Source organism: Equus asinus, chromosome 20 (genome assembly GCF_041296235.1).
Source record: "Equus asinus isolate D_3611 breed Donkey chromosome 20, EquAss-T2T_v2, whole genome shotgun sequence".
NCBI classification, from domain to species: Eukaryota; Metazoa; Chordata; class Mammalia; order Perissodactyla; family Equidae; genus Equus; species Equus asinus.
The window spans coordinates 70,378,088-70,402,834 of NC_091809.1; the positions used below are offsets into that span (position 1 = coordinate 70,378,088).

Sequence of the window (24,747 nt, forward strand, 5' to 3'; positions counted from 1 at the left end):
TCGCCTGAGCCCCCACACAGTATGAGTTAAAAATTAGAAGCTAATATCAGATGCTACTAAACAAGGATAATAAAAGTGCTCCCCCCACCCCCACCAAGGTAAATTGGTCTAGGGTTAAATTGTACACTTAGAAAAAAGGGCTTTTATTAAATGTTTGTGCAGACTTTTAAAGGTGTAATACATTGTCCTGAAGTCTTAGAACAGAGAAATCTTTTGCTTCACCCCTTAAGTTAAAAATTTCCCTGATATAAAGAAACAACTGGAAAAACGTAGCTGTAAGGGTGAGTTAAGCTCTTTTGTCATTCAGACTGTCAACCGGTTTTTGTGGGAACTGGAAGTAATCATCTTTGTCTTGCAAATCTCTGCAAGGCCAGAGGTATGGTTCTAGAAAGCAGTTCAAAGTTCACTTGTCCTTTTGCCAATGCCAAATGCCCTGTCCCTCTCAAAATGCTATGTAGATTTTCTGCTCCCATCTTCTCTAGGACCTGAGAGCCATTCTTTGAAATGCAAATGTTTCTCATAAACTAGTGTGTTTTGTATCGCACCTGATTCATAACAAAAATTTAACGGAAGCTATAAGGTCTCTGTGTCCACCTGTGTGTTCACGTATGACTATATGTGTATGTTGTAAATGTGAGATATTTTTCTACCTCCAGATGATATGGCCAAAACTAAGAGTTCTGTTTAATTGGCTTAAAGTAAGCACTTACATAAATTATTTATTTATTTTTTTCTTTTTTGAGGAAGACTGGCCCTGAGCTAACATCTGTGCCCATCTTCCTCTACTTTATATGTGGGATGCTGTCACAGCATGGCTTGCCAAGTGGTGCCATGTCTGCACCCCAGATCCAAACCGGCCAACCCTGGGCTGCTGAAGCGGAACATGCACACTTAACTGCTGTGCCACTGGGCCAGCCCCCACATAAATTATTTCTAAATGTTAATACAGACTAACCCAAATGTGTTTCAAGTTAACGTGATATAAAACCTTTGGTAAATTAAAACTTGTTTAAGTTTGTTGGTTCACTTAAAATAAGCATTGGTGAGGGCTCGATGAGCTGAGGAGTTGAAAGAAAGACTTGTTGGACTCTCAAGGTTTGTTAGTAGCACTCTTTTATTCAGAGACTAGCCTGTGGACAGGCCCCATGGGGCAGTGAAGAGCTGCAATGTGTTGAGGGTAGGGCTAAATTTATAAGGCATAGGAACGTGAGTTATTTTTTACAAGACAAAGGAAAGATTCACGTAAAAAAGTCGTTAAAACAATATCAGTGAAGGTGGGGTCTGGTTATCACGTGGTGGTCATATAACTTTAGATACCAATCAGGTCAGGACGTCGTATGCTTCCTGGAGGGTGGTATACATTGGCATGCAGGCCAGAATGCCTTGGGCTTCTCTCTCTGCGGCAGCCTTGATCCTCCTCAGGGATCCATGATATTGCATGGGTAACTGTTATTGATATAAGCATTGTAGAAATTATATAACATTCCTAAAATTCTGATGAGTCCTGGTTATCAGTCATAATTCTAGTTATTTTCTTAAAGTGTTTTATGTCACTGAAATAACCAAATTTCTTTGTCAACTGCCATTTTTAAGTCCTTTGTCATTTACAGACAGTTATTGTTTTATTCTCATGCTTTTCCAAATGTTTCATCTCCAGCGAGAGTCACGCAAAGGACTCTGACACTTATTCTAGAATACAGGTTTCTGATAAACTTTCAGATAATAAACTGAGCTGAGTAAGAAATTACAGAACTCTAATGAAGAAACTGATGATGATGGGGCCGGCCCGGTGGCGCAGCTGTTAAGTTTGCACATTCTGCTTCGGTGGCCTGGGGTTCGCACGTTCGGATCCCAGACGCAGACATGGCACTGCTTGTCAAGCTATGCTGAGGCAGCATCCCACATATAAAGTAGAGGAAGATGGGTACAGATGTTAGCTCAGGACCAGCCTTCCTCAAAAAAAAAAAAAAAAAGAGAAACTGATGACTTCACGAAACTGCTGACAACAGATCAAGATCAAGAGATGATTATATGGGACTGAATGAACTGATTGGGATGATTATAATTTTTATGACTTTTGTTTGCAATATTGCTGGTTTTTAATGTTTTATTTTTCCAGATTTAAAAAAAAAAAACCCAACCTTTTTTTCCCTCTTAAGCTAACTATAGATGTGGATCAAGGCTTCCCCAGGGAGAGAAGCCCAGGGTGCCGTGGCCTACGTGCAGATCTATATGACGCGATTCATATCTGAAGTTATGTGGCTACACAATAACCAGAGCCCGCCTGCACTGATACCATTTTAATGACTTTTTACAGGATCTTACTTTGTTTAATAAAAATGAGTCACGTCCCCATGCCTTATAAATTTAGCCCTAACCCTCAACACATTGCAGCCCTTCACTGCCCATGGGTTCTGTCCCCATGCTATTCTCTGAATAAAAGAGCACCACTACCAGACCTTGAGAGTCCAAGAAATCTTCCTTTCAAGGACTCTGCTCACCGAGCCCGTATCACTATGACACAGCAATTTGGTAAATTATACCTTTGTAAGCAGAATTATAATATTTACCTTTTTCTCCCTACCTGATCCTCCACAGAATTGGAAACTCTTAGTGAGTGAATTTTCTTATTTTCATGTCAATATAGTTATTTGCATAAGTTCAATAAGAATCTGATCTCCTTATAACAGGACACAAGTGGAAACTATTACTATATACGATATAAAGGGAAATCATTCAGTATCAATAAATACAGATGCAGTGATATTTATCTACCGATGCAAAATTATATTGTTTTATAGATAAAAGAGATAAAGTGAGTTTTACACGAGGGAAGGTGAGAATTATAACCAGGAAGGCAGTTTCCAAAAAGGAAGAAAGCATTCTGGAGAAGCATGGTTTTCAGTACAGTTTTATACGTTTTTAGAACAAAGAACATACATTAAACAGGCCCAGGATGCTTACTCATCAAAGTTTCAAAAGAGTATTCAGTTGCAAATTAGCAGGTCATCATGACCCTGTCCTCCCAGAGAGGGAACTTATCTTCAGGTGTTACCAATACTGGTTTATGAGGGGAAGTATGCGTTCTCATCTTAAAAGTGTGCATTCTTTTACCTTGAAAGAATGTTTAATGCATTCTTTTTTTTTTTTTTTGAGGAAGACTAACCGTGAGCTAACTGCTGCCAAGCCTCCTCTTTTGGCTGAGGAAGAGTGGCCCTGAGTTCACATCCATGCCCATCTTCCTCTACTTTATATGTGGGACACCTACCATAGCATGGCTTGCCAAGCGGTGCCAGGTCCACACCCAGGATCCAAACCGGCGAACCCCAGGCCACCGAAGCAGAACGTGCGCACTTAACCGCTGTGCCACCGGGCCGGCCCCTGTTCAATGCATTCTTTACTTTAATGGCTAATGCAGATGTACAACGCATGCTTGATAGGCCATGAGTCAGGCTTCTTTAGTTCTAGCCGAAACAGATTTGAACCAGAACAGTTTTCCCATATACCTCAATATGTGAAAATCTCTCATCACAGAGTATTTTCTAGAATACATTCGTTCGTTAAACTATTCCTATATTCCTAAATATTTATTTTTCTCTCTTTTTCGATTGGAAATGGTCCTGAAATATACCTCAAGGTACATGAATCCTTGTGTACATCTGATGCCGGGTCGGTGAGCAGAGGGGTCGGTGAGCTGAGTCGTCAAAAGAAAGATTTCTTGGACTCTCAAGGTCTGGCAGTAGTGCTCTTTTATTTAGAGAATAGCATGGGGACAGGACCCATGGGCAGTCAGAGCTGCTGCTGCAAACATGGGTTGAGAGTAGGGCTAAATTTAAGGCATAGGTATGTGAATTATCTCTTTACTAGACAAAGGAAAGAATATGTAAAAAAAAGGTGTTAAAATGGTATCAGTGCAGGTGGGGTCTGGTTATTGGGTGGTCTTATAACTTTTAGATAAGAATCAAACCAGATTAAGTAAATGGCAGAAGCCACCACCTTAAATATTATCTTCAGCTAAAGAGGAAGGAGGATGTTGGTGGTGGGGGGAGTCAGCTACATGAGGTTACCAGACAAGCACAATACACAAGACTTAAGTCCTTGCCATCCCTGTTAAGAGTTTCTAGAGATAAGGTCATCCCCCTTCCTCCTGGTGCAGAGAGGGAGACACCCCCACAGATGGAGACTTCCTTCACAAATGCAAATGTCTCTCATGAAAGGGCAAGCAAATTCCACTCCTTAGAGCCTCCTTCCCATCTGCAGTTTTTAAATATAAGACTAAAATAATCCTCATCACATCTATGGGAATTTCTAGAGCAATGATAATACAGGATTAAAATACATTTATACACATACATTTAAATATGTATAAGTACAACCAAATTGCCCTCTCAAATAGTTTTCCTGTTGAGAATAACTAATATTCATTAATTGGTTCAGCTCTACCTAGAAACTCTGCCCACTCTGTCCAGGAGCCCAGCCCGTAGGTCCCCTCCGACTTTAGGAGCAGAAGGAGAAGGGTGCAGACTCTAAATGTCACAGTGGAAGCAGAGCTGCTCCCAGGCCACCCCTCCACCCACCCTCCCCGGGGACTTCTGGGCAGCTGCTGGCCCTCCCGCTGTGCCTTCCCCGAAGATCCACTGAGTAAAGGAGCCTGCCTGGGTCCTCACAGATGAACAGTAGGCTTTCCAGAGAGGACATGCGGGGCTGTCAAGGCCTATATGCCTGCAAAGCCAGGGGCAGGACCAGGGAGCCCCAGGATCACCCCGCAAAGGTCCACAGGGTCCCTGGCCCAACCCACAGTCCCCCGCAGTCCAGGGCTGATCCTCTAGGGGCACAGCACACTGCAGGCTGATCTGGTCCATGTGCGAACGCTCAAACTACCTCCCTCCTGTGTCCAGTCTCTTAAGGAGCCAACAGGATTACTTGACACCACCCGTCCCTTCTGCACAGCAGGACGTTTGGAAAGTTCCTGGAGAACTGCTCATTTAATGCCCTAAATTCCTTCCTGGTTCCTGGGCCTTGGCTACTTCTGGGGACTTTCCAAACCTGGTGGACCCTGGGGTCTTTCCTAATACCCTCCAAAGGCTGAGGAGTACCTGACCCAGGGAGCCCCAGTCATACTCCAAGTCCCTGGACGCCTGTGTTTGATGTGTTGCTGCTCTCCCTCGAAACAGCCTTTTTGCCTTGGCCTGGTCAACAGGGAACCTCGCCTCAGCCGCAGCCTCAGTGAAAACACAGGGATTTCCCTGGGCTGCTGGGCTTCCAGTTGTCCGTCTGAATTGGAATCTGCGTTACTGGACCCAGGATTCCTCCCGCCTCTGTGAATTCTGGAACGTGAGGTAGAAACTAACCTTCCTCTTGAACTTGTTTCCTCATTTTCTGGCCCCTTGGGAAGAAGCTGGGCGCTGAGACTGACCAGACTGACCTGGCCACAGAGTCCTGGGAGCCACCCTCTGCCCTAGACCCCACGTGGCCAACCTCTGAGGGAAGATCTCAGCAGTGCCTGCTCATTTGCACAGCTCCTACCAGATCCGAGAACTCTACCCTAATATACCGGTGTATTCCCATAGCTTGACTTAATCCTTTTAGAGAGGCAGTTTCTATTTTTTAAAAAACCATCATAAAGCTAGATGAAAAGCAATGCTATTTAATTTTAAGGGTAACATCAATAATGAAAACAGTGAAATCCATGTCTTTAAATCTAATACAATATAATAAAAAAACAAAACAAAGCTGATTGATTTAAGACACTGCACACTGGACCATAAGCTCCTGAGAGAACAGACTAGAATTGTTTTGAGACAGTCCACATAACCTTTAAAAGAAGAACAATATTTATTTCTATTTTTATTTCTATTGTTTCCCTTCCCTTTTTTTTTTTTCTTTCTTAACGTCATCATATGCAGAAATAAGCTCTGGTTATGCTACCAATGTGGCAATTTTCTCACCCATTCTTATAGTCTAATTCATTTTGGGGTCAAGTGTTTATACCAAAGTAATTAATCTATGGTATTTTTAGCCTCATTAGATCTTCAAAAAGAAAAGAAAGGTAATTTTGTTCTATAAGAACTAAATAGTAAAAATAGTAAATGGATCTGTGCTAAGTATCGTTTTGTTCACAGAAAGATGATTTTTACACTATCTGTATACACCAAACACAAGCCGTCAAAGCTCTCCACAGCCAAGACAGCTTTTCAGTGACTTGAGGGTGCTCCATCGGCCTCTGGCTTAGGCATTGGAACCCTTAGCTGCCAACCAGTAGCAGATGAGAACACTGAGAAGATGGGGCCACAAACCCAGGTTGACTCCCCTGGGGAAATTTGCTGTGGTTCCTTTGCATCCAGGAGCCAAAGCCCCAACACATCCCTGGACAGGAGGCAGAGGTACCAGGGTGTTTCTCCTGACTCCTCACCTCCTCAGCAGCCAGCACTTCAGGCCACAGTAGAGCTGCTCGTAGAGCTGCCTGTGGAGGTGTGTTCATGTGTAGGCAACATGGGTCATGCTGAGGACAATGGGGTTGAAATTCCATCTTACCTCCCACCAAGGGCTTTGGCCCTTTTTTGAAACCTGCTGCCAGCATTTCCCAAGCCGCCGGGGGATCCGTCCTCCTCCACCATGGCTGGAGGGGGCTGCATTGTCCTGCCTGCTGAGCTTCTGGCCACTAGAACTACACCCTCCAGTGTCGCTATTTTCCAGGAAGCTGTGCTCAAATTTGCAGATGCCTCACGGGTGATGCTGCCCTGGCTCCTGGTCCCGGGGAGCTGCAGGAGCTCTAGAAGTCCTCCCCCTCCCCTGTATCTGAGCTGTGTCCACCCCACCACACTTCTCATTCAGTGGATGGTTTCGGAAACCTGCTCAGAGTCCGCCACACAGCCAGGCAGAATGGGACCATCCCACTCTATAGATAATTGTCAAATTTTATATCCACGTTTCCCAGCAAGATTATCTCCAGCAATCTTCTCAATAGAATTTCTCACAAACAAGGATATAGACAAAAGGGTATATTTTGTAGCATTTTCAATAGCTAAATAAATAGGAAATAAATGTTCTGAAATATGAGTTATCATTAAATAAAATAAACTACAACCTGCTATAAGTGACAATATGCTGTACTTACTGATTTAGCCCATGATATCTTGTATGTTTTTAACTAATGGATTTTATTAAAATTCAAAAAGAAATGTTTTCACCTGACAACAAAAAACAATGCAAGACCATTCACAGTACTTAATAATATAAAATTTTATATTATTTTATTTTATTTTATTTATTTTATTAAAAATAAAAATTCATTGATATTAGTCAAGTTCACAGTAAGAGAGCTTAGAGGGCAAAATTTCAATTTGTTACCAATACAATCAGAAATACTTACTAAAATGATCAATTTATTGACTAAGAGAATGTATATCCAAGGCATTCACTCTGTGGGTGCTCTTCCATGCTAAGCCCAGAATGGAGCAAGGAGACCTACATTTTTTTTTCTTAAATGTAATGGCACACAACTTGATGATGGTTTTTTTTTTTTGAGGAAGATTAGCCCTGAGCTAACATCTGCTGCCAATCCTCCTCTTTTTGCTGAGGAAAACTGGCCCTGAGCTAACATCCGTGCCCATCTTCCTCCACTTTATATGTGGAATGCCTACCACAGCATGCTTGCAAAGCTATGCCATGTCCGCACCCGGGATCTGATCCAGTGAACCCCAGGCTGCCAAAGCGGAACATGTGCACTTAACAGCTCTGCCACCAGGCTGGCCCCCATGATGCTTTTTTGATGCTCCAATGTGGGTAGGCTAAACTACAGGGATGGGAGTGAGGGCAGCAGCCATTTTGTAGCACACACACACCTAGTTATTCAGACACGAATCTAAGTGTTCGTATGAAGTTACTATGCAGAGGTAAATAAAGTCTGTTCTCTCGATTTTAAGCTGAGAGCTTAAACTAGTTTAGCTTCATGGCTGACATTTGAGGGGCAGACTTCTAAGTAAACACAGACCGAAGGGCACACAGTAATCATCTCCTGAGACCTGAGAGCAGGTGCCAACTGCATGCTCTCCCTCTGCAGAGATCCAGAGCACTGGCACCTCCTGAAGAGAAGCATGTACATGTGTCCTGTGCCTCAGTTTGAGTGCCTGCCACCACTTTGTAAAACATAGAAATACAAAGGGAGAAAATTAAATCACTTTTAAGTTGTAGGGGAGGAAGACAATTCCTCTACTCTCTAGGTCCTTCTGGCTGGTCTAAGAATTGAATTGGTGTGAAACAGAAGAACAGGAGAAAATCACACAAAGCTTTATAACATGTATACATGGGAGAGACTCAGAAAAACTGAGTAACTGGCAGAATGGCCAAAGCCACCAGCTTAAATACCATCTTCAGCTAAAGACAAAGGAGGAGGTTGGGGTAGTGGTTTGGGACCTCAAGGGGGAGGAAGGTAATTTACATGGAGAGGGAAGTGCAGATGGACCAACTGTAGACAATGTGACCTGAGAGACACATTTTATATCACATTACAGTTATCTTACAGTACTAGCTCCTTCCCGGAAGAGACCCTTCTATTTTAAATTCTTTTAGGCAGTTAGAGGGAAAGTCAAAATTTCTTTCAGAGCCTTTTGTTCTTAAAAATAATGAATCCAAAAAGACACATTTTGGGGTGGCCAATTCTGATCCCCCACAATGTCATCATTCCCAGAAACACTATGTCATATTTTGTAAAAAGATATATTATTGTATTAATTAACCTACATTCCATGCTTCACTGAGGAAAGGAGGGTGCTAGGGAAAGTGCTTAAGAGCTGGAAAACAAAGTCCTTGGGGCTGCTTTGACTAATAGGGGGCCCCCATGAGAGGGCTGTTGTACTTTTGGAATTTGAGATCATTTTTCAGAGGCAGATTTGTAAACACCTACATGCATCATCCACTGGAAATGTATATATACATATCATTTGATAGGTTGAAAGAGGAGGTCACAGTTCCCACTCCTTCCAAACACTGCATTCCCAAGCTGATTGTTTAGTGGGACACACATCAGAAGAGGGAGGTATCTAGCTTTAATTGCCAAGTTTTAACTGAATGGGGATAAGACTTATTCCTTTAAAATTTTTTTCTAAGTTTTTCATGTTTGTTTTTGTTTCCGTTTTGCGTTAATGCAAGTTCTAAGTTACATTGACCCTAAAGGGTCTCTGAGTTGGAGCCAAGGCAGTGCTTTTCAAGCCCCTTGTGCCGAGGTCTGAGCTGATTCCTCAACATCCACAGTTTGATTTTCCATGACTGCATGAAGGCTATTTGGAGCCAATGCAAACTAGGAAGGAGGTTTTCGCAAGAGTCCGAGGTGGCAAATATCTCCCCCTCTAGGCTGTGGGCTAAATGGATTGAGACAAAAGTCAATATAAATTCCAATTTGCATGACTACAACTCCTCTTTCCCTACCCTGATCCAGGGGGTTTCTGAGCTGGGACTTCTCACCCTTTCTCTACCGACCCCATGAGCTTTGAGGGGGAGCACCAGGTGGAGAATCTCCTGTCCTGCTGTTGCTTGATCTGGAGTGTGAGGGGCAGGAGAGATCTCCATCCTGGAGTGGTGGCCAGAGGGGTTCCACCACTCCAGTCTCAACTTAAAATGCAAAAATCAATCCATCAAGTAAAAGCACCTCCTCTGTGACAGACCTTCTTTCAACAAACTTGAGGAAACACATTTCCAGGTTCTCAAAGACATTAGCTAAAATCACTAAGTGATGAAATAATTGTTTCTACCTTTCTTGTAAGTTAAAAATAAAAGTCCCTGATGTCCAGACATTTTAGGTAGAAAGGTGGTATTTGAGGGCCAGTTTGTTGTAAAATCAGTGGCTCTTGATGAGATTTTGTTTGTAGAGATTTGCTTATGGAGATTAGTCATGGTGTTCAATCAATCTTCCCCCTCTAGTTGGAGGAAATCTAATCATCCGTAGGAACGCCCATCTGAGGACCCCTGAGATGCAATCACTTGGAAGAAATGGGCGTGGTCTTCAGACGCTCCATATAAGGAGAGTCCAGGAGCCAAAGCCACCCTTCTCCAGAGCAGAGGGAGTGGGTTTGGAACTCACCTGGCTGCGGAGGCTTCTGAAAGCTCCCAGTACCACACGTGGCGGCTGGATCCCTAGCTGACCTCCTACTATTGCTTCCACGGCAAGTATCCGTGAGACAAGTATCCGTAGGCCAGCTCCTTAGGTGAGTACACAATTGACCTTAGAGGGGAAGTTGTGTGACTTTCCCAAAAGAAAACAAAATTTCCATATTTTCTTTTCATCAGCAGACTGAGGTTGTTTCTATGAACCGATGCTGTTTGCCAACTTAGGGTAAATGGTTCCATTCCAGTTTTGTCATCCTAGCTTTGTGAGGGTGTTGGAATCAATGTGATTAATTTTAGTTTTCTTATTATGTACATCCCTTAGTTGTTCCAGTGTATCCTAAGAACTCAGAAAGTGGTTACCAGATGTCTTATTTTTTAATTGAGGAGCATTTAATTCTCTATGTAGTACATATGGCAGTCTTCTCTAAAGGTAGTGCATGCCTGTGTGCACAAGAGAGATTACACTCTGACATAATTAGATGATATAGCCAATGATTGGAGGAAAATATTGTTTTAAAATGAAGTACATGTTTTCTCTTTGGAAACGTGAGTTTTCTGACATAAATGTTAAAGAAGCTAGGGGATGATTGAGCAGGCAGAAAAGTGACACTGGCGACCATAGAGGAATATGAGAAACTTGAGGGGCGTCTGTATGTGACTGGCATAGACATGAGGACGCCAATTAAAGCCAAGTAAATTTTTAAAAGCTTGATTTGTTTCTTGGTGCTGATTATTAGGATTACATCCAAATTATATTTCATCACAATGTGAGGGGCTGACTAATAGTTTGAAAGACTTGGAGGACATAGGCATTCTCCTCAATGCTGGGTTCCTGTGACTAGAGTGGTATAGAATATAAAGACGGGAGGGCAAATTGAACAGTTGGGTAGATTCGTGTCAGTAGATCCTGGCCGGAACCAGATCCAGTTTGACCATGTTTACTATCCTCTTCCTTAACTCTTAACACATTCAGAAAGTGTTTCGAAATAAGAAAAAGGGTTTTGGGATGTGGATTCTGATTGAGATGAAAAAGGACATCTGAGGAGAAAGGCCCGACAATTACGTGAAAGAGCGAAAATGCAACCTGAGTCTAATATCCTGTGCTCACTCGAGGGCTGGCGATGACCGATGTGATTGGGTTTTAGCACATTCAGGACCCACCACCTGGAGCTATAAATGAGGTCAAACTCTTGAAGCTCAAGCTACTTGGAGGAAACTAAGACCTCAGGAAAAACTGCGGTTCTTTTTGCTCCCAGATAAAAAGGGGGTGGCAGGAAGGTAGTGTCAGTTAGGCAGCCTGGAAAGTTTCTACAGACCTGGAAAGCTCTCTTTGTGTGTCAGTTTTCCATTTGTGTCATGTGCAAAAATGAGCCTGCTCTGCTCCCGACACAGTGTATTACTGAGTCACAGCCTGAGTCTAAGTTTGCTCAGGGCTTTGTGTCTCAGGGACACAGGAATGAACTACTCTGAATTTCTCCCCTCAGAAAAATGGACATGGACATCCCACAAGCCTTCCAGAAAGAACTCACCTGCCTCATCTGCCTGAATTGCCTTATGGACCCCGTCACCATAGACTGTGGGCACAGCTTCTGTTGGTCCTGTCTCCGTGTTTACTGGGAGAAAGCCGAAACCCCTGCCTGTTGTCCTGTGTGCAGGCAGCCATCCCAACAGACAGACTACAAAACCAATATTCTTCTGAAGAGTCTGGTGTCCATTGCCAGAAAAGCCAGTCTCAGGCAATGCCTGAGCTCTGAGGAACACATGTGCGGGACCCACAAGGAGACAAAGAAGATCTTCTGTGAAGATAACAGGAGCCTGCTGTGTCTGCTCTGCTCTGAATCTCAGGAGCACGAGGCTCACAGTCACTGTTCAGTGGAGGAGGCTGCTGAGGAATATCGGGTAAGTGATGCTTCTGAGGGCACTTTGAAAACCAGGGGTGAGCAGGGCTAAGGGTTTCTTAGGGCGTGAGAGTCATAAGGGTGATGAAATCCTCTCTTTCCTGAGCGCCAGGTACCGATCCAGGTACCAAAGATGAAGCTGTGAAGGAAATACACCAGTACCTGCCTTCATGGAGCTCGCATCCAATGGGAGGGGGATTAAATTAGCAGTCCGTATCACTTTGATGATGGCAGTATCATGTTCAAGGCTATGTAAAGCCCTCGTTTTGAGTCACTGGCTATAACAACGAAAAGTGCAAAAAGGCTTTTCTATAGGATACATGTTTACTGACACTGGGCATAATGTCATAGGATGAAGCACATTGCAATTAGCAGGGGACAAGCATCAGAAGATCCACATTCTAAGGCAGGACACCACACCATCTGAGGAGTAGCCATGCTAAGTAAAACCCTGGGGAGTTTGCCAAGGCTAATGAATGACTACCTCCACAGTCTGAGATCTCCTGAAATGGATCATTCGTGAGGGTCAACAGGGCAATGTGATGGTCCTTCCACTCTCCCGAAAGGGCTTTCTCCAACATCCCTTAATTCTCTCCATCATTCGGGGTCTGAAAGCTAAGTCTGTTTGCTTGTCTGGTGCTAAAATTCATGGTTCTGTTGCAGGAGAAGCTCTGCAAGCAAATGAGATCTTTATGGGAAAAGAGCCAAGAAAACCAAAGAAATCTCGATAAAGATGGCAGATTGTCTTTCCATTGGATGGTAAGTATGCGACTGTATTTCCCTCTGAATCAGGTTGTGACAGACATGCTAGAAACTTCTCCATTAACAATTTGAGCTGGAATCATCATATGTCATGAAATTCGGAGACTGGGTCGTACAACAGGAAAAATAATCCATCCTCATTTTCAACCTAAGGTGGCATGCCTCTTAGGATTTTTAGACTCGAAGATAATCAGTAACTACAATCCAAGAGGCCTCAGAAGAATGTGTGACCGGGGCTAGGATGGAGGCACGTAGAGCGATTTGGGCAATTCAGTAAACATCACTCAGAATCTCAGGCCAAATTTCTCAGGTTTAAAAGCAATTGGAGTTCTGAGGGACAAGTAGGGGTTAAAAATCCATGAGTGTTGCAGGCAGAGATTTCTGCACATCATATATCCTAGAAGTTACAGAGCATATCATTGAGAACTGAAGGGATTCCCATCCCGTTGTTCCAATGAGCCCCGGGAGACAAAGAGGAACGGTGAATGCCAATTCAAGAAGTGTGCCTGTGATGATGAAACTGATTGTGCAGGAGCTAGAGAATGATGTTGGCTCAAGTAGGGGAAAATGTAGCAAGTTTTTTTAAGAAAGTGAGGAAATGGAGCACAGAAAAAGACTGAGATGGCAAGTGAGAGTGTGGTTCCAAAAAAGGCGAGAAGCGACCAAGCAATGGAATGAGGATTAACGTCCTTCACGACAACACAGAAGCCTGTGGCCTCTGATAGAGGACAGAAGCTCATGCCTAGAGAATAGGAGGGCAGGGAAAATGGCGGTGAGGATGGCCATCAGATGGAGGGCAGGTGGGGAGAAGTTTAGGAAGCTCTTTGCCGATGGCTTTTAATCCCAAGAGTAAAATGCAACATTGCTGCCAGGAGAGAGGGGAGGTCACATGGTGGAGTAGGGAGGTTTGAGACCAGAGACAAATTTACTAAACAGTGGTCAGAGTATTGCACATAATGATTTACTAACCACCCATAGGTTGCAATTGCTTTGCGTGGAGTCTTTCAGATTTGAGAAGATTCGAATGAAAGAAATTATCAATGGAAATCTTTTCTGCAGTTGTTCCAGGAGCTCATGCAGTGGTGGAAGTGCTTTGAGGGGGGATGGGCTTGACTTTTGGCACCGTTAAAAGGAATGGAAAATCAGTGAAAGAAAGAGGAATGAATGTGTGGTTTCTGAGAAGTGGGTGGACCTGACCTTAGGATGGATGTAGCTGGTTGGTAGAGCTCATGAAGGAGAGCAAAGTAGATGCTGTTTAAGTGGAGGAGGAGAAGGTTGGCCTGAGCCTTTGATCTAGGAAATCCATCTCTCTGCAGTGTTATGTGTATAAACATGAAGACATCATCAGGGCTGTCTATCAGCCACTGCATCCTTCTCTACGGAAGGAAGAGAAGCAGCACTTAGAGAGTCTGAAAAAGCAAGGAAATTCCGTGTTTAAGCAACTCCAGAAAATTCGAGCGGAAATGGTGGAAAAGAGGATACAGCTAAGACTGATGTATGAGGAGCTGTTGGAAACGTGCCATAAATCAGATGTGGAGCTGCTCCTGGTAAGCACAGAGGATGGGTCTGCGGGTATTTTATATTATCTCAAGCCCACGCTTTTGACTTCTCTTATTTATTTGCTACTAAAGGTATACTTTTTCCTCTCCTGCGTCTATGGTGGGGGGGGGGGGGGGGCGTCTCTCCCAACTCAAAATAACTTAAAATGATTGCAACTCATCTCCTAACCACGAACAAGCAAGCCTTCTGGAATTGTGATTGTGGAGATTTCCCCAGGGGAAATTCCCTCCTCACACCCTCCTTTTGTAGCTTCCTTTGCTAGAATCAGGAAATGAACAACTTATTCATGGACACTCAACACTGGGCAATGTGGAGAAATTTGGGGAAAGTTGTGTATATTTCTGCCTTCTGTTGGGATGTCCTAGGTTTGAAGTGGCCTTTGTTTGGTGCATGTTTCCCTCTGGAGACAAGGCCTAGGAAAGACCACTTTTCAGACAGTGGAGGGTGGCAGCAATGCACGGTCACTTCCCTTGTCCTTCTCTCTCTATATCCCTCCTCAGGGTTCTGAATTCATCAAAAATTTGGATTTGGTCAATATGGGGTATGGAGATCGTCTTTAGGGAGGAAAAGGAAGATGAATCAACAAGGCGGTTTGTGCGGGTGGTGGTGCTGAGTACTTTTCTTGTGTACTGTCCCAAACCCAAAGGCTGCTTGGCAGAATGGCCTATTCCTGAAGAGTCTAAGCTTCTCTCTCTCTTTTTTCTTGACAGGAATTGGGAAACAAAATGCCAAGGTAAGTTTGGTCTTCCATGCTAAGTGGGGCGCGGTGAGGGCTCTGAAAAAGCTCAGGCTCCTTTGAATAAGATGAGGCATAATCGGGTAGATTCTGCTCCACTGTTAGTGTGTGCATATGTTTGTGCACATTTTGCTGAATAGGATTTCCTGTTATTCCTCTTGATTAGAAGCGAGGCTTTCTTCCGCCTGTGACTGGAAGGGGCAAGTGCTGTCATCAAGCTCAGTGCAGAGGATTCTAGAAAACCAGTTATTTATGCTTTCAGGGTTCAAAAGATTCGACATACAGAAATGCAAGGATAGTTTTTCCCAGGTGTTAGGGGAGAGGAGCAAGTACCTGTGAGAAATGGGGGTGGAAGCATGGAAAGAAGAAAACTGAGAAAGATTCTGTGAGAATGGTGCAATCCTGTCCCAGGGTTGTGGAGGAAAGTGTTTTGAGGAAGAATGTTCAGAGGAATGATGCTGACTTTTATTGAACACAGTGTGTGTCAGAAGTCTCGGGCACCAGAGAGATTGATTGCATTTTCTTCCTTACAGGATCGAGTTGGTGCAGCTGCACATGCCTCAGCGTCCTCAGCCAAAACTCAGTGCCCGACCCGTCACTGGACTGATGGACAGGCTCAACCGCTTCCGGGGTGAGTGGGGCCACCATGCAGGCTCTGTCAATACTGGTTTTCCTTAGGCAATCCTTCCTTCTTTCTCAACCTTTTTCCTTGTCAGAGAGCACAGCCATGCAGACAGGCATGGACGTTCGTAGTTAGCCGTAGAGTCGCTATAACAGGGAAAGAATAAATGAAAGCTGCCGTAAGCATCAATGTGCTTCAGGACTTGTGAATTACTTAGAGATTGGTTAAATTACTTCCATGAGGAGCAAAAGGACGTGCTCCAAAAGAGGGCTCCAGGAGTCCTAGAAATATTCTCACTCACAATGTCACTTGTTTCCTGAGTCTTAGAAAATCGCTGTGAGTTCAAGATATTCCCATTTCAAAGTAAGCGCAGTGAATTTAATTTAAAACAAGACTTTAGCTTTAAAGGTCCTTGGGAACTGCATGTGTAATGTGTGTTTCAATTGATAGATTCAGAAAAAAATACATAAGCACAAAGAAAAACTAAATCCAGAAACCAGGACTTTATGAACCACAGCCAACAAGCAAATTGGTGGCTGACGAGTCCATCTATAGAACTCCATGATAAACCTGAACCCAGAAGGTTGATTTAGCAGAAAGAAGGCTAGGCCTCAGGTGGAACGAGGTATCAAAGGCAGAATAGTCTTAGTAGGAAGCCCCTTCTAAGAGGGCACCTTGAGGTTTTCTTCCTCGCTGTCAGTTTACTTCCTTAAGTGGAATCGCGGAATCTCCTGGTACAGCGAAAGCCATCACCATTTATTCAGTGGTCTAGCTTGTAACTATTTTTTCCCAGAGGGAGGGCGGTGGAGGTAAGTTATGTTGCTCTGGACTTGGAGGCGGTGCACAGGTGTCCAGTTTGTCAGATGTAATGAAAAGGAGCCAGCCGGAAGGAGACACGACCTCCTTCTGCTCTATAATCTCTCAATTTGGGGAAAGTTTTTCCATTGGAAGTAGGTATTTGTTCCTTCAGTAGATAGGCTGGCTTCATTTGGATCCCATATTTTCCAGTTAGAACTGCCCTTCTAACCATGGCATGCTTTTTTGTTTTTTCTTCCCAGTGAGACTCTAGATAAGACCCTCTTCTCCCACACACAGCTTAATTTTATCATTGATTTTGACTGGAATATTCTCTTCTCTCTCTCTCGACAGTGGAAATTTCCTTCCATAATGAAGTAACCAATCACAACATCAGGCTGTTTGATGATGTGAGAAGTGTGCGGTACATCCATGACAGTCGATATGTGTCTTTGAATCCTGGAACATCTAACTATTTTGCTAGCTGGGGAACCCAGGACTTCACCTCCGGCAAGCACTACTGGGAGGTGATTGTGGACAGATCTTGGGACTGGGCTGTAGGTGTCTGTAGGGATTCCTGGATAAGGAAGACCGGCACACTGGTTGAATCTAAAGACACATTCCTTCTGGTATGTGTGAAGGAGGATGATCGTTACAGTCTCTGGACCACCGCCCCCATAAGTCCTCAGTTCATAGCGAAACCTGTGGGCCGCGTTGGTGTGTTCCTTGATTTGGACAGTAGGAGCATGAGCTTTGTGGATGTTGCCAGGCGCTCCATCATTTGGAGGTACCCAGATGGCGTGTTCACTTTCCCTGTGAGGCCTTTCTTTTACACTGGCCACACATGATGAGGGCTGAGTCAGCAACCTGACTGTGTGCCTGTGTGCCCAGGAAATCCGTATGATACTTGATTGTCTTTTCTGCTCTTTCTACTTGATTGTAACCTCCTTCTGTTATTCAATATGAAGATAGTGTGAAATACAAAATGTTGTTGGCTCCATTTTCTTGACATTAAAATCTTGTCTTGTGGTTCATCTCTCTAGAATATATGCTGTGGTGGCTCACCTGTTTTGTGAGCTTGATGGAGTTGCCAAAATGTCTGGGTGCGTGCTTGCCACTTCATGGTCGAGTGTGGGAACACAGGGTTTGCACATCATTGACAGACCTGGTTATCCAGAGGGACCGTGTCAGTCTGCAAGCTTCTTCTCCTTCCTCTTGATCTAGGCTCTCCTACACTTCAATTCACCCTTGGGGGGATAAAAAAAAAAAAAAAACAACAACCAGATTTGACTGGGAAATCTCCACTGACCCTCAGGATCATGATAGGGCCTTGTTTTAGTGAAACCCCAGATTAGTTCAGCTGTCAATGAAGTAGCATGCAAAAGCATCTACTGAGAATAAGGCAGATGCATTGGGGTAGTTTCTGACAGCAGTTCCTTTCTATTTTAACAGTATAACTGACAAGAGATGGAGAAAGGAAGCACCTCTTGTCTTCACTGCTGTAATTCTCCACAGGTAAAGCCCTGGCTAGGACATCAGGGGCACTTAGCGTATTTTTGAATGAATAAATTGTTAAAAGGATGAGATGATCATCTTATTTGGAAGGAATTTTGCTCTAAAAGTTAGAGGCGTTAATTCAAAAGTTTAAATTTTCTGGATTTGCAGGTTCATATCAAAAACTGAGGAATAATTACACAAGCTGACTTAAAACCTCCTGGATTGTTCACTGTCTTCAGAAAAGTATATCTGTGTTAGGAGGCAGGAAGAATAGAGCCTCTAGTAGCATAGAGATGACGTGTGTGTGTGTGTATGTGTCTGTGTGCTTGTGTGCATTACAATCATGGTAGTCATACATTATCATTTCAATTAACTTGTTTCCATTTAATGTAAGATGATGGCTGGGGTCATGAAGGATGAGATGGGATGGGTCAGGATGGATTGGGAGGAGAGAACAAAATGGAGACATATACTCTCTACTGTCTTATTCCCATTTCGCCATCATGCTATATTGCATTCGTCTTTGTTTTCACTGTGCTTATCCCACACTGAATTGCATATTCGCCATTGTATTTCTACCACCAAATACACTTCTGGAATACATTGCTAGAAATTTATCCAAGGTGGGTCAGTAACGCAATGCGGTTTCTTGGACTAGAAAAGAGACATTGAGGTCCACCATACTTGGGAAGGAGCGCTGGCTGTGTGGCCTGGAACAGGTCACCTAAATTCACTTTGCCAGTCTCTTCATTTATCAATACTAGAAAGAAGAGCTTACATTTATTGAGCACTTACCATGTGGTTTGCATACAAATGTGTTCTTTCTCCATTATCTATAAAAACCTTAACAATCCCATATTTCTGAGGAAGAAACTGATCCACGAGAAACTTCAGTGATTTGAGCTAAGGTGGTCCATCTCCAATGTCTGCACTCTTCACTTTGCGATGTCTTGCTTCTCAAAAATGCATCTCCAAGATGAAATCATGTAGGATATGGGCCAGCCTTCCAATGACCCTGTTGGTGAGGGTCAGATTACCTAATGCAAAGCGACGGTTTACTCTAAGACCTAACACAGGGTAAATCCTAAATCTGGGACTGCCAATATTGGAATAAATTTTATGATTGCAGAAATTGTTACATTTCCTTTGATTCTCTAGGCATTTCCCTCACCCCATCCTATCACTGGCTCATCTACAACTTGCCTGCTGTCAGCAACTACCCCGATGCATCTGCCTTATTCTCAGTAGATGGCTTTGCATCCATCTTCATCGACAACATGGAGTTCAAGTCGTTCCCTACATTTCTGCTCGCGTGCATGGATTCCAAACCATCTCAGCAACACCATCACCCCCTTTCAATGGTTTACACAAGAAAGCCACTAAAGTTAGTTTCCTGCATTGTGCTTGACAATGAATTATTATGCCCTAGATACATACAGTCCTTGATATTCCCTTTCTCACAAGATCTTAGGAGATAGGCATGAAACAGATAGTGACAGTGTATTAAGGTTTTGTTGCATTGGTGAAGTCGCTACCGTGATTGGCAGCATAACTGACTGTCTGCTTATTACTCACCTCTTCATAGCTTTACGTATGGTCCTTATTATTCAAGATTAGAGCGTGGTGAATTAATAGTTTCCAGGAGGTTAAGGTCTAAAATTTTGTGTATGGGGAAACAGGGTGTCGTGCCAAGGACACCTGAAGTTACATTATCACTCCTTAAAAGAACCTGCGATGAATTCAATATGATCTGGGCGTGCAAAGCTATGCTGTAATTCTCAGACACATTGAAGTCAGATCATCACGGAGGTAGAGCCAAGGGAGGGCCCAAGAAGTTCGATGTGCTGCTGTCCGATGATTCCACCCTTCTCCCTCGAAGATGAGTGGGGGCTGTGTGGAGAATTTTAAAGCACTGATTCTCAAACTTGCCTGAACATTGGGATCATCCGAAGAGTTGTGGGACATGGTGATGCCTGAGTCCCAGCAAAGGGAATTTCTCATGAACTGTTCTGGGGCAGAGCCTAAAACAGGATCTTCTGACTGCTCCCCAGGTGACTGTGATGTGCAGTCAAGTTTAAGAACCACTACTCTAAATCAGTAGTTTTCAAACTCGACCCTACTGAAACCACCCGGGGAACTTTAATAAACGCTGCCACCCGGGCAACACCCCAGAGATTTATAGTCTGGCCTGGTAATTCTAATGTGCAGTCGAGTTTGAGAACCACTGTCCAAATTTAAACCTGAAGGCTTCCTCCTCTCCTATATGGATAGTTCACCATTCCACCCTGTTTTTAAAATTAGAATACTCAGAACTTGATATAGATCCTACACGTTATTGGTGAGATTTAAACAGAAGTCAATACATGCCTATATACGACATAGGCTGGCACAATATTCTCTTTCATCCGGGGAACATACGCATTGTTCTATTTTGAGTTGAAGAAATGTGGCGGCATACTGCCTCTGTTTCTGACTTGGCAGTGACTGCAGTGTCTCTACTAAAGGACTCCAACTTTCCTGCACTGGAATCCCAACTCATTCAAAGCAATAAATGTCAAGTCTCTCAGAGAGAGGGCTAGGCAGCATTGGTGCAGAAATCTTCGTCCTCCCCCCTGAGAAGAAGATTTATGCAGGGTCTGAAAGAAAGATAGAGCTCACTGTAAACTTACTAAATATCCATGACTTTTACTGAACCTTAATTTCAAAAACTTTTTTTGTTAAAAGGTGCTGAATAAAAAGAAGATCTCAATCAAAACTATCAGGCCACTGCTTCTAGATTTCACCCCATTCCTGCTGTGTCCCCTTACTGAATTTTTAACTCTGTTGCATTGTTCACACCTCCATTGTCTACTGGAGGCCAAGTTTGTGCCAAAGACACTCTCTGTTTCTCACCATTACTCTCATCACAGTGCACACTTATTCCTACTAGACTGAAAATCCCAAGAGGCCAGAACAGTATTCGTCTTGTTTACTACCGTATTCCCACCATCTGACACAGTGCTTAGAACACAGTGCATAATAAGTACACCGTGAATGAATGGATAAACAAATAAATGAAGTGAATATCAACAAATATGATTCAAGCATTAACGGAGTTTCCAAAATGTAGCTAACATAATGGGACAGAAAATTCTCTTGGGTAATGTCAACAAAAGGCAAGACATCAATTGATTTCCACAGTCACGTGCTAAGGAAATTTTTTGTTGTTGTTTTGAGGTTTGAATGATTTGAGGTTTGAAATAATTATATTCTATAGCGTTGATTGGAGATTTCCACAGGGTGCCAAATGTGTACCAGTGGAAGAGAAGGATCCCTAATGTTAACGAAACAGAAGGAGAGACTTAGAATGATGGAGACGGTCAAGATCTAAATAGACTTCTATTAAAGCACTTACTAAGGCATTAGGTGATATCAACCTCCGGCAGTGCCCAAGACAAAAGAGACTCACCTTTGAAAGAGTAGTAGAGGATGGTAGAGAATTCATGTTTCTATAAAGAGAAAGAAAAAAGAGAAAGGAAGGAAGGAAGGAAGGAAGAAAAGTACCTTGGAGTAGAGTCATGGGATAATTGATGACTGAAATATGAAAAAAGAAATGTATAATATGTAATGTGCTCAATCCCAGGAAACTGAGGCCTCATTTCTCACAGATACTCGGGCAAATGAAAAGCTCTCAAGGGACCAGTAGGGCACAGGCTAATCTGCTCTGCCAAAGCCCGCAAAAGCTAAAAGAGTCGGAGGAGGTGTTTCTCGCACATGTCTGTCCAAATATAGGAGATGTTCAAGAGGAAAATGGACATCAACAACTGGCTTTTATCTATGTGTGCAAAAAAGTGCCGATTCTTCCCATGTCCTACTCAGCAGGACAGCTGAAAAACCGTCCTGAGTAAGGGCACCTGACTATAAGAAAATGACTTGGTGTGTTTCACAGCAATTCTGTTTCCATCCTTTTGGTTCAAGCTTAGCCATATGGCCTGCCAAGCTTCGGGACCTGTCTGGAAATGCTGGATATACATTAAAAGATTTTGTTGTTCATTTTGCTTTTGTGTAAAAGAAAAAAGTTACATGGCAGGCGACGTATAAGAAATACACAAGAGGTTATGTTCAATGAAAGTAAGGTGGTCTTCAACAAGTGGGCTGTGATGTTCTGGTTTAGAATCGGGAATGAGTACTGAAGGATGAGTAAACTCTGCTTTTCACCATTGCTAAGATGCTGAGTGTTTACCTACTGAGCGTCTGGCTACTAAGGGTGGTTGACGAGGAGTATCCACTTGTCTTTTAGTCTTTTCAATGGATGACTAAGTCACAACTGAGTCTTCACCTTTTGAAAATACTAACCAGAAATGTGCCCTTATTCTTTCCGTCTATAATACCTAGATCCCATACAAAACTTTTCTCTCCTCTTTCTCTGTATTTCATGTAGCACTTTAGTAGCTGACAGACACTATTTCTTATCAGCTTCTTTTGACTAGCTGCGTCTCTCCAAGAGACGTCAGACTGTGTAATTTCACAATCTTACGGGCAGCCCTTCAGCCCATAGCCGCTTTTCGTTTGCACCTAAGATTCCTGAGGTTTCTCTGTTGACACTAAGATTTCACTACCAACAGGCATTACAATTTAAATTTTTCAAAGAAAATTTTATAGCTAACCTTCTTCTTCTTTAGCTTGGATTTATTTAACTATACTGGCAGGATGAGCTACTCTGCACACTCAGGATTTGCCTGATTTAGGAAGATGGGGAAAATGTACATCTATTTGATACATTTTCTCAGCCATCACACGAAGAATTTCTTATTCCAAAGATGTTTCTGGAGATGTTTACTACATTTACTTTCTACAGCCTTCTGTTTTGATGATCTTTATTAGAATTAACATCATCTGGGACACGCTTACAATTGAGAAATGAAATCAAGGTGAGGACCACTGGGAACCTTGCCAGTTACACCCCAAATCTGGGACTTCTCATCCCCAGAAGAAGCTACTTATTCATTTAGCTGGTCACATCTCTTTTTTGGCAGAAACTTCTTCATGAAATATTTTTCATAGAACAAGAATTCGTATGGAAATAAAAGTGAAAATTGATATGAGGAAGCTAGCGCACATGTAGTTACAATCAAGGAGATGAAATTGTAAAAGAGAGAGTATACAAAATGAGGAGTACACGGTCAATAATAGAATCCTGGGAGAGGGGCCACCCGGTGGCCAGTAGTGCAGTCTGCGTGCTCCAGCCTGGGATTCGCGGGTTAGTAGCCCTGGTGCCAGCTTACACACTTCTTATCAAGCCCCTCTGTGGCCGGCACCCCACATATAAAGTAGAGGAAGATGGGCACAAACGTTAAGCTCAGGGATAATCTTCTTCGGCAAAAAGAGGAGGATTGGTGGCAGATGTTAGCTCAGGGCTAATCTTCCTCAAAAGAAAAAAAAAAAGGAGACTCCTGGGAAAGCTATAATTTAAAGGACACATTAAGGAAACTGAGACCATAAAGGAAACCAGGATGAGTTAACAAGCGTAGTAGAAAAAGGAAAATTGTGTGTGACAAAATAAAGCAAATAAATGATAACCACAGCATACACTGAGCGCTTCTCACATGACCTCAATTTCACAGCGTTGTCCGGTTTGTCTTTACAACTAACTATAGGTAAGGGCACTAAAACCTAGTGAGGCTCACCGCCCAAAGTCCGGTCCTGTCATCTTTCCTTTGATCCAAGCTAGTGACTAAGGACTCAGGACTATGTTCATGGTCAGGTCATGGAAACTGCACTGCTTTTAAATCAGAAAATGTGATCTTTATTCCCAGCTCAGCTCCTGATAGATGTGTGTGATTTGGGTCAAATTTGCTCATATCTTCTTTAATTTCTCTGTTAAATGCTTGAATAGAGTATTTTTTAACACTTTGTCTTAGATTTCTATGATTTCATAAGATTTAACTCCCAGTGACCTAATACATACTGACCTTTGAGACTTTTAAACCTCTCCAAATGTGCTTGGCTCTCAATTCTACAAGCATGCCCTCCTTATAAAGGGGGAGGCTAAATCCGCCATTTTCTTACTTGAGAAAATCAGAAATATCTTTGTGAAGATCTTGTGAAAGATCCATATTGGAAAAGAGAGGTAAGGAAAGGAAAGATCTTTGTCAAAAGTTAGGCAGAAAATCTAGAGAGAGCTGGAAGAGGAGGGGCATGTCATCAGAAGTTTCCTTCAATCCAATCTGAGAGGTAACATCATCTATTCCCTCTGTGTTTCTTTATCCTCCGCCACTTCGAGTTCTTCCTTTGTGAGCCCCTCCCCTCACCCAGAGGCCGTTTCCAAAGAGATCTGTGGAACACCCACAACTAACAGGCATTGGCGCAATCCTATTAAGAAGAAAAATCACATTTACAGAGAGGAAGCAGCCTGCAAGCATCAAAAGAGGATGATCAAGAAAAAGCCATGTGGTTTCTGGAGCCTTGTGCTCGGAAGATGGACACAGTTTCTAGACAGCAAGCGCGCTCCACAGAGGCCTCCTGCATGCCTGGTAGAGACACCGCCTCAGTAAAAGTTCACACTGATCTCATATCGTTTCTCGGTAACTTTGTAGCAGAATCATTCTTCTAACACCAGGTAAGAGTGGGTGGTAGAGGCTATTATTTCTCCCTATCATCCTACCCTAAACACCTACCTGTAATTTCATCTATAGCAAAAAGTGTAGCTTTTCCTAGGAAATGGACGCTGGGCTATAACTAATTTGTTTGTGTTTTTCTTTCATGATATCACTTATTCGCTGGTGTGCTTATAT

General features: G+C 43.1%; 1 protein-coding gene across 1 annotated transcript; it reads left to right on the forward strand.

Moving 5' to 3' along the window:
• The first annotated feature begins 11,592 nt into the window (after window positions 1–11,592).
• On the forward strand, window positions 11,593–17,504 carry LOC139041238 (tripartite motif-containing protein 43-like). Its single transcript, XM_070491514.1, has 6 exons — window positions 11,593–12,003; window positions 12,666–12,761; window positions 14,081–14,311; window positions 15,035–15,057; window positions 15,594–15,691; window positions 16,832–17,504. The coding sequence occupies exons 1-6, from the start codon at window positions 11,593–11,595 to the stop codon at window positions 17,323–17,325; spliced, it is 1,353 nt and encodes a 450-aa protein (XP_070347615.1). The 3' UTR covers window positions 17,326–17,504.
• Window positions 17,505–24,747: the final 7,243 nt, after the last annotated feature.

What these genes read in the sequence shown, in the direction of transcription:
- LOC139041238 (XM_070491514.1), top strand. Translation starts at nt 11,593, where the DNA reads ATGGACATGGACATCCCACAAGCCTTCCAGAAAGAACTCACCTGCCTC. An exon ending in AGGCTGCTGAGGAATATCGG is followed by an intron (nt 12,004 to 12,665) that starts GTAAGTGATGCT and finishes GTTCTGTTGCAG; the next exon opens with GAGAAGCTCTGCAAGCAAAT. An exon ending in CAGGCTCAACCGCTTCCGGG is followed by an intron (nt 15,692 to 16,831) that starts GTGAGTGGGGCC and finishes CTCTCTCGACAG; the next exon opens with TGGAAATTTCCTTCCATAAT.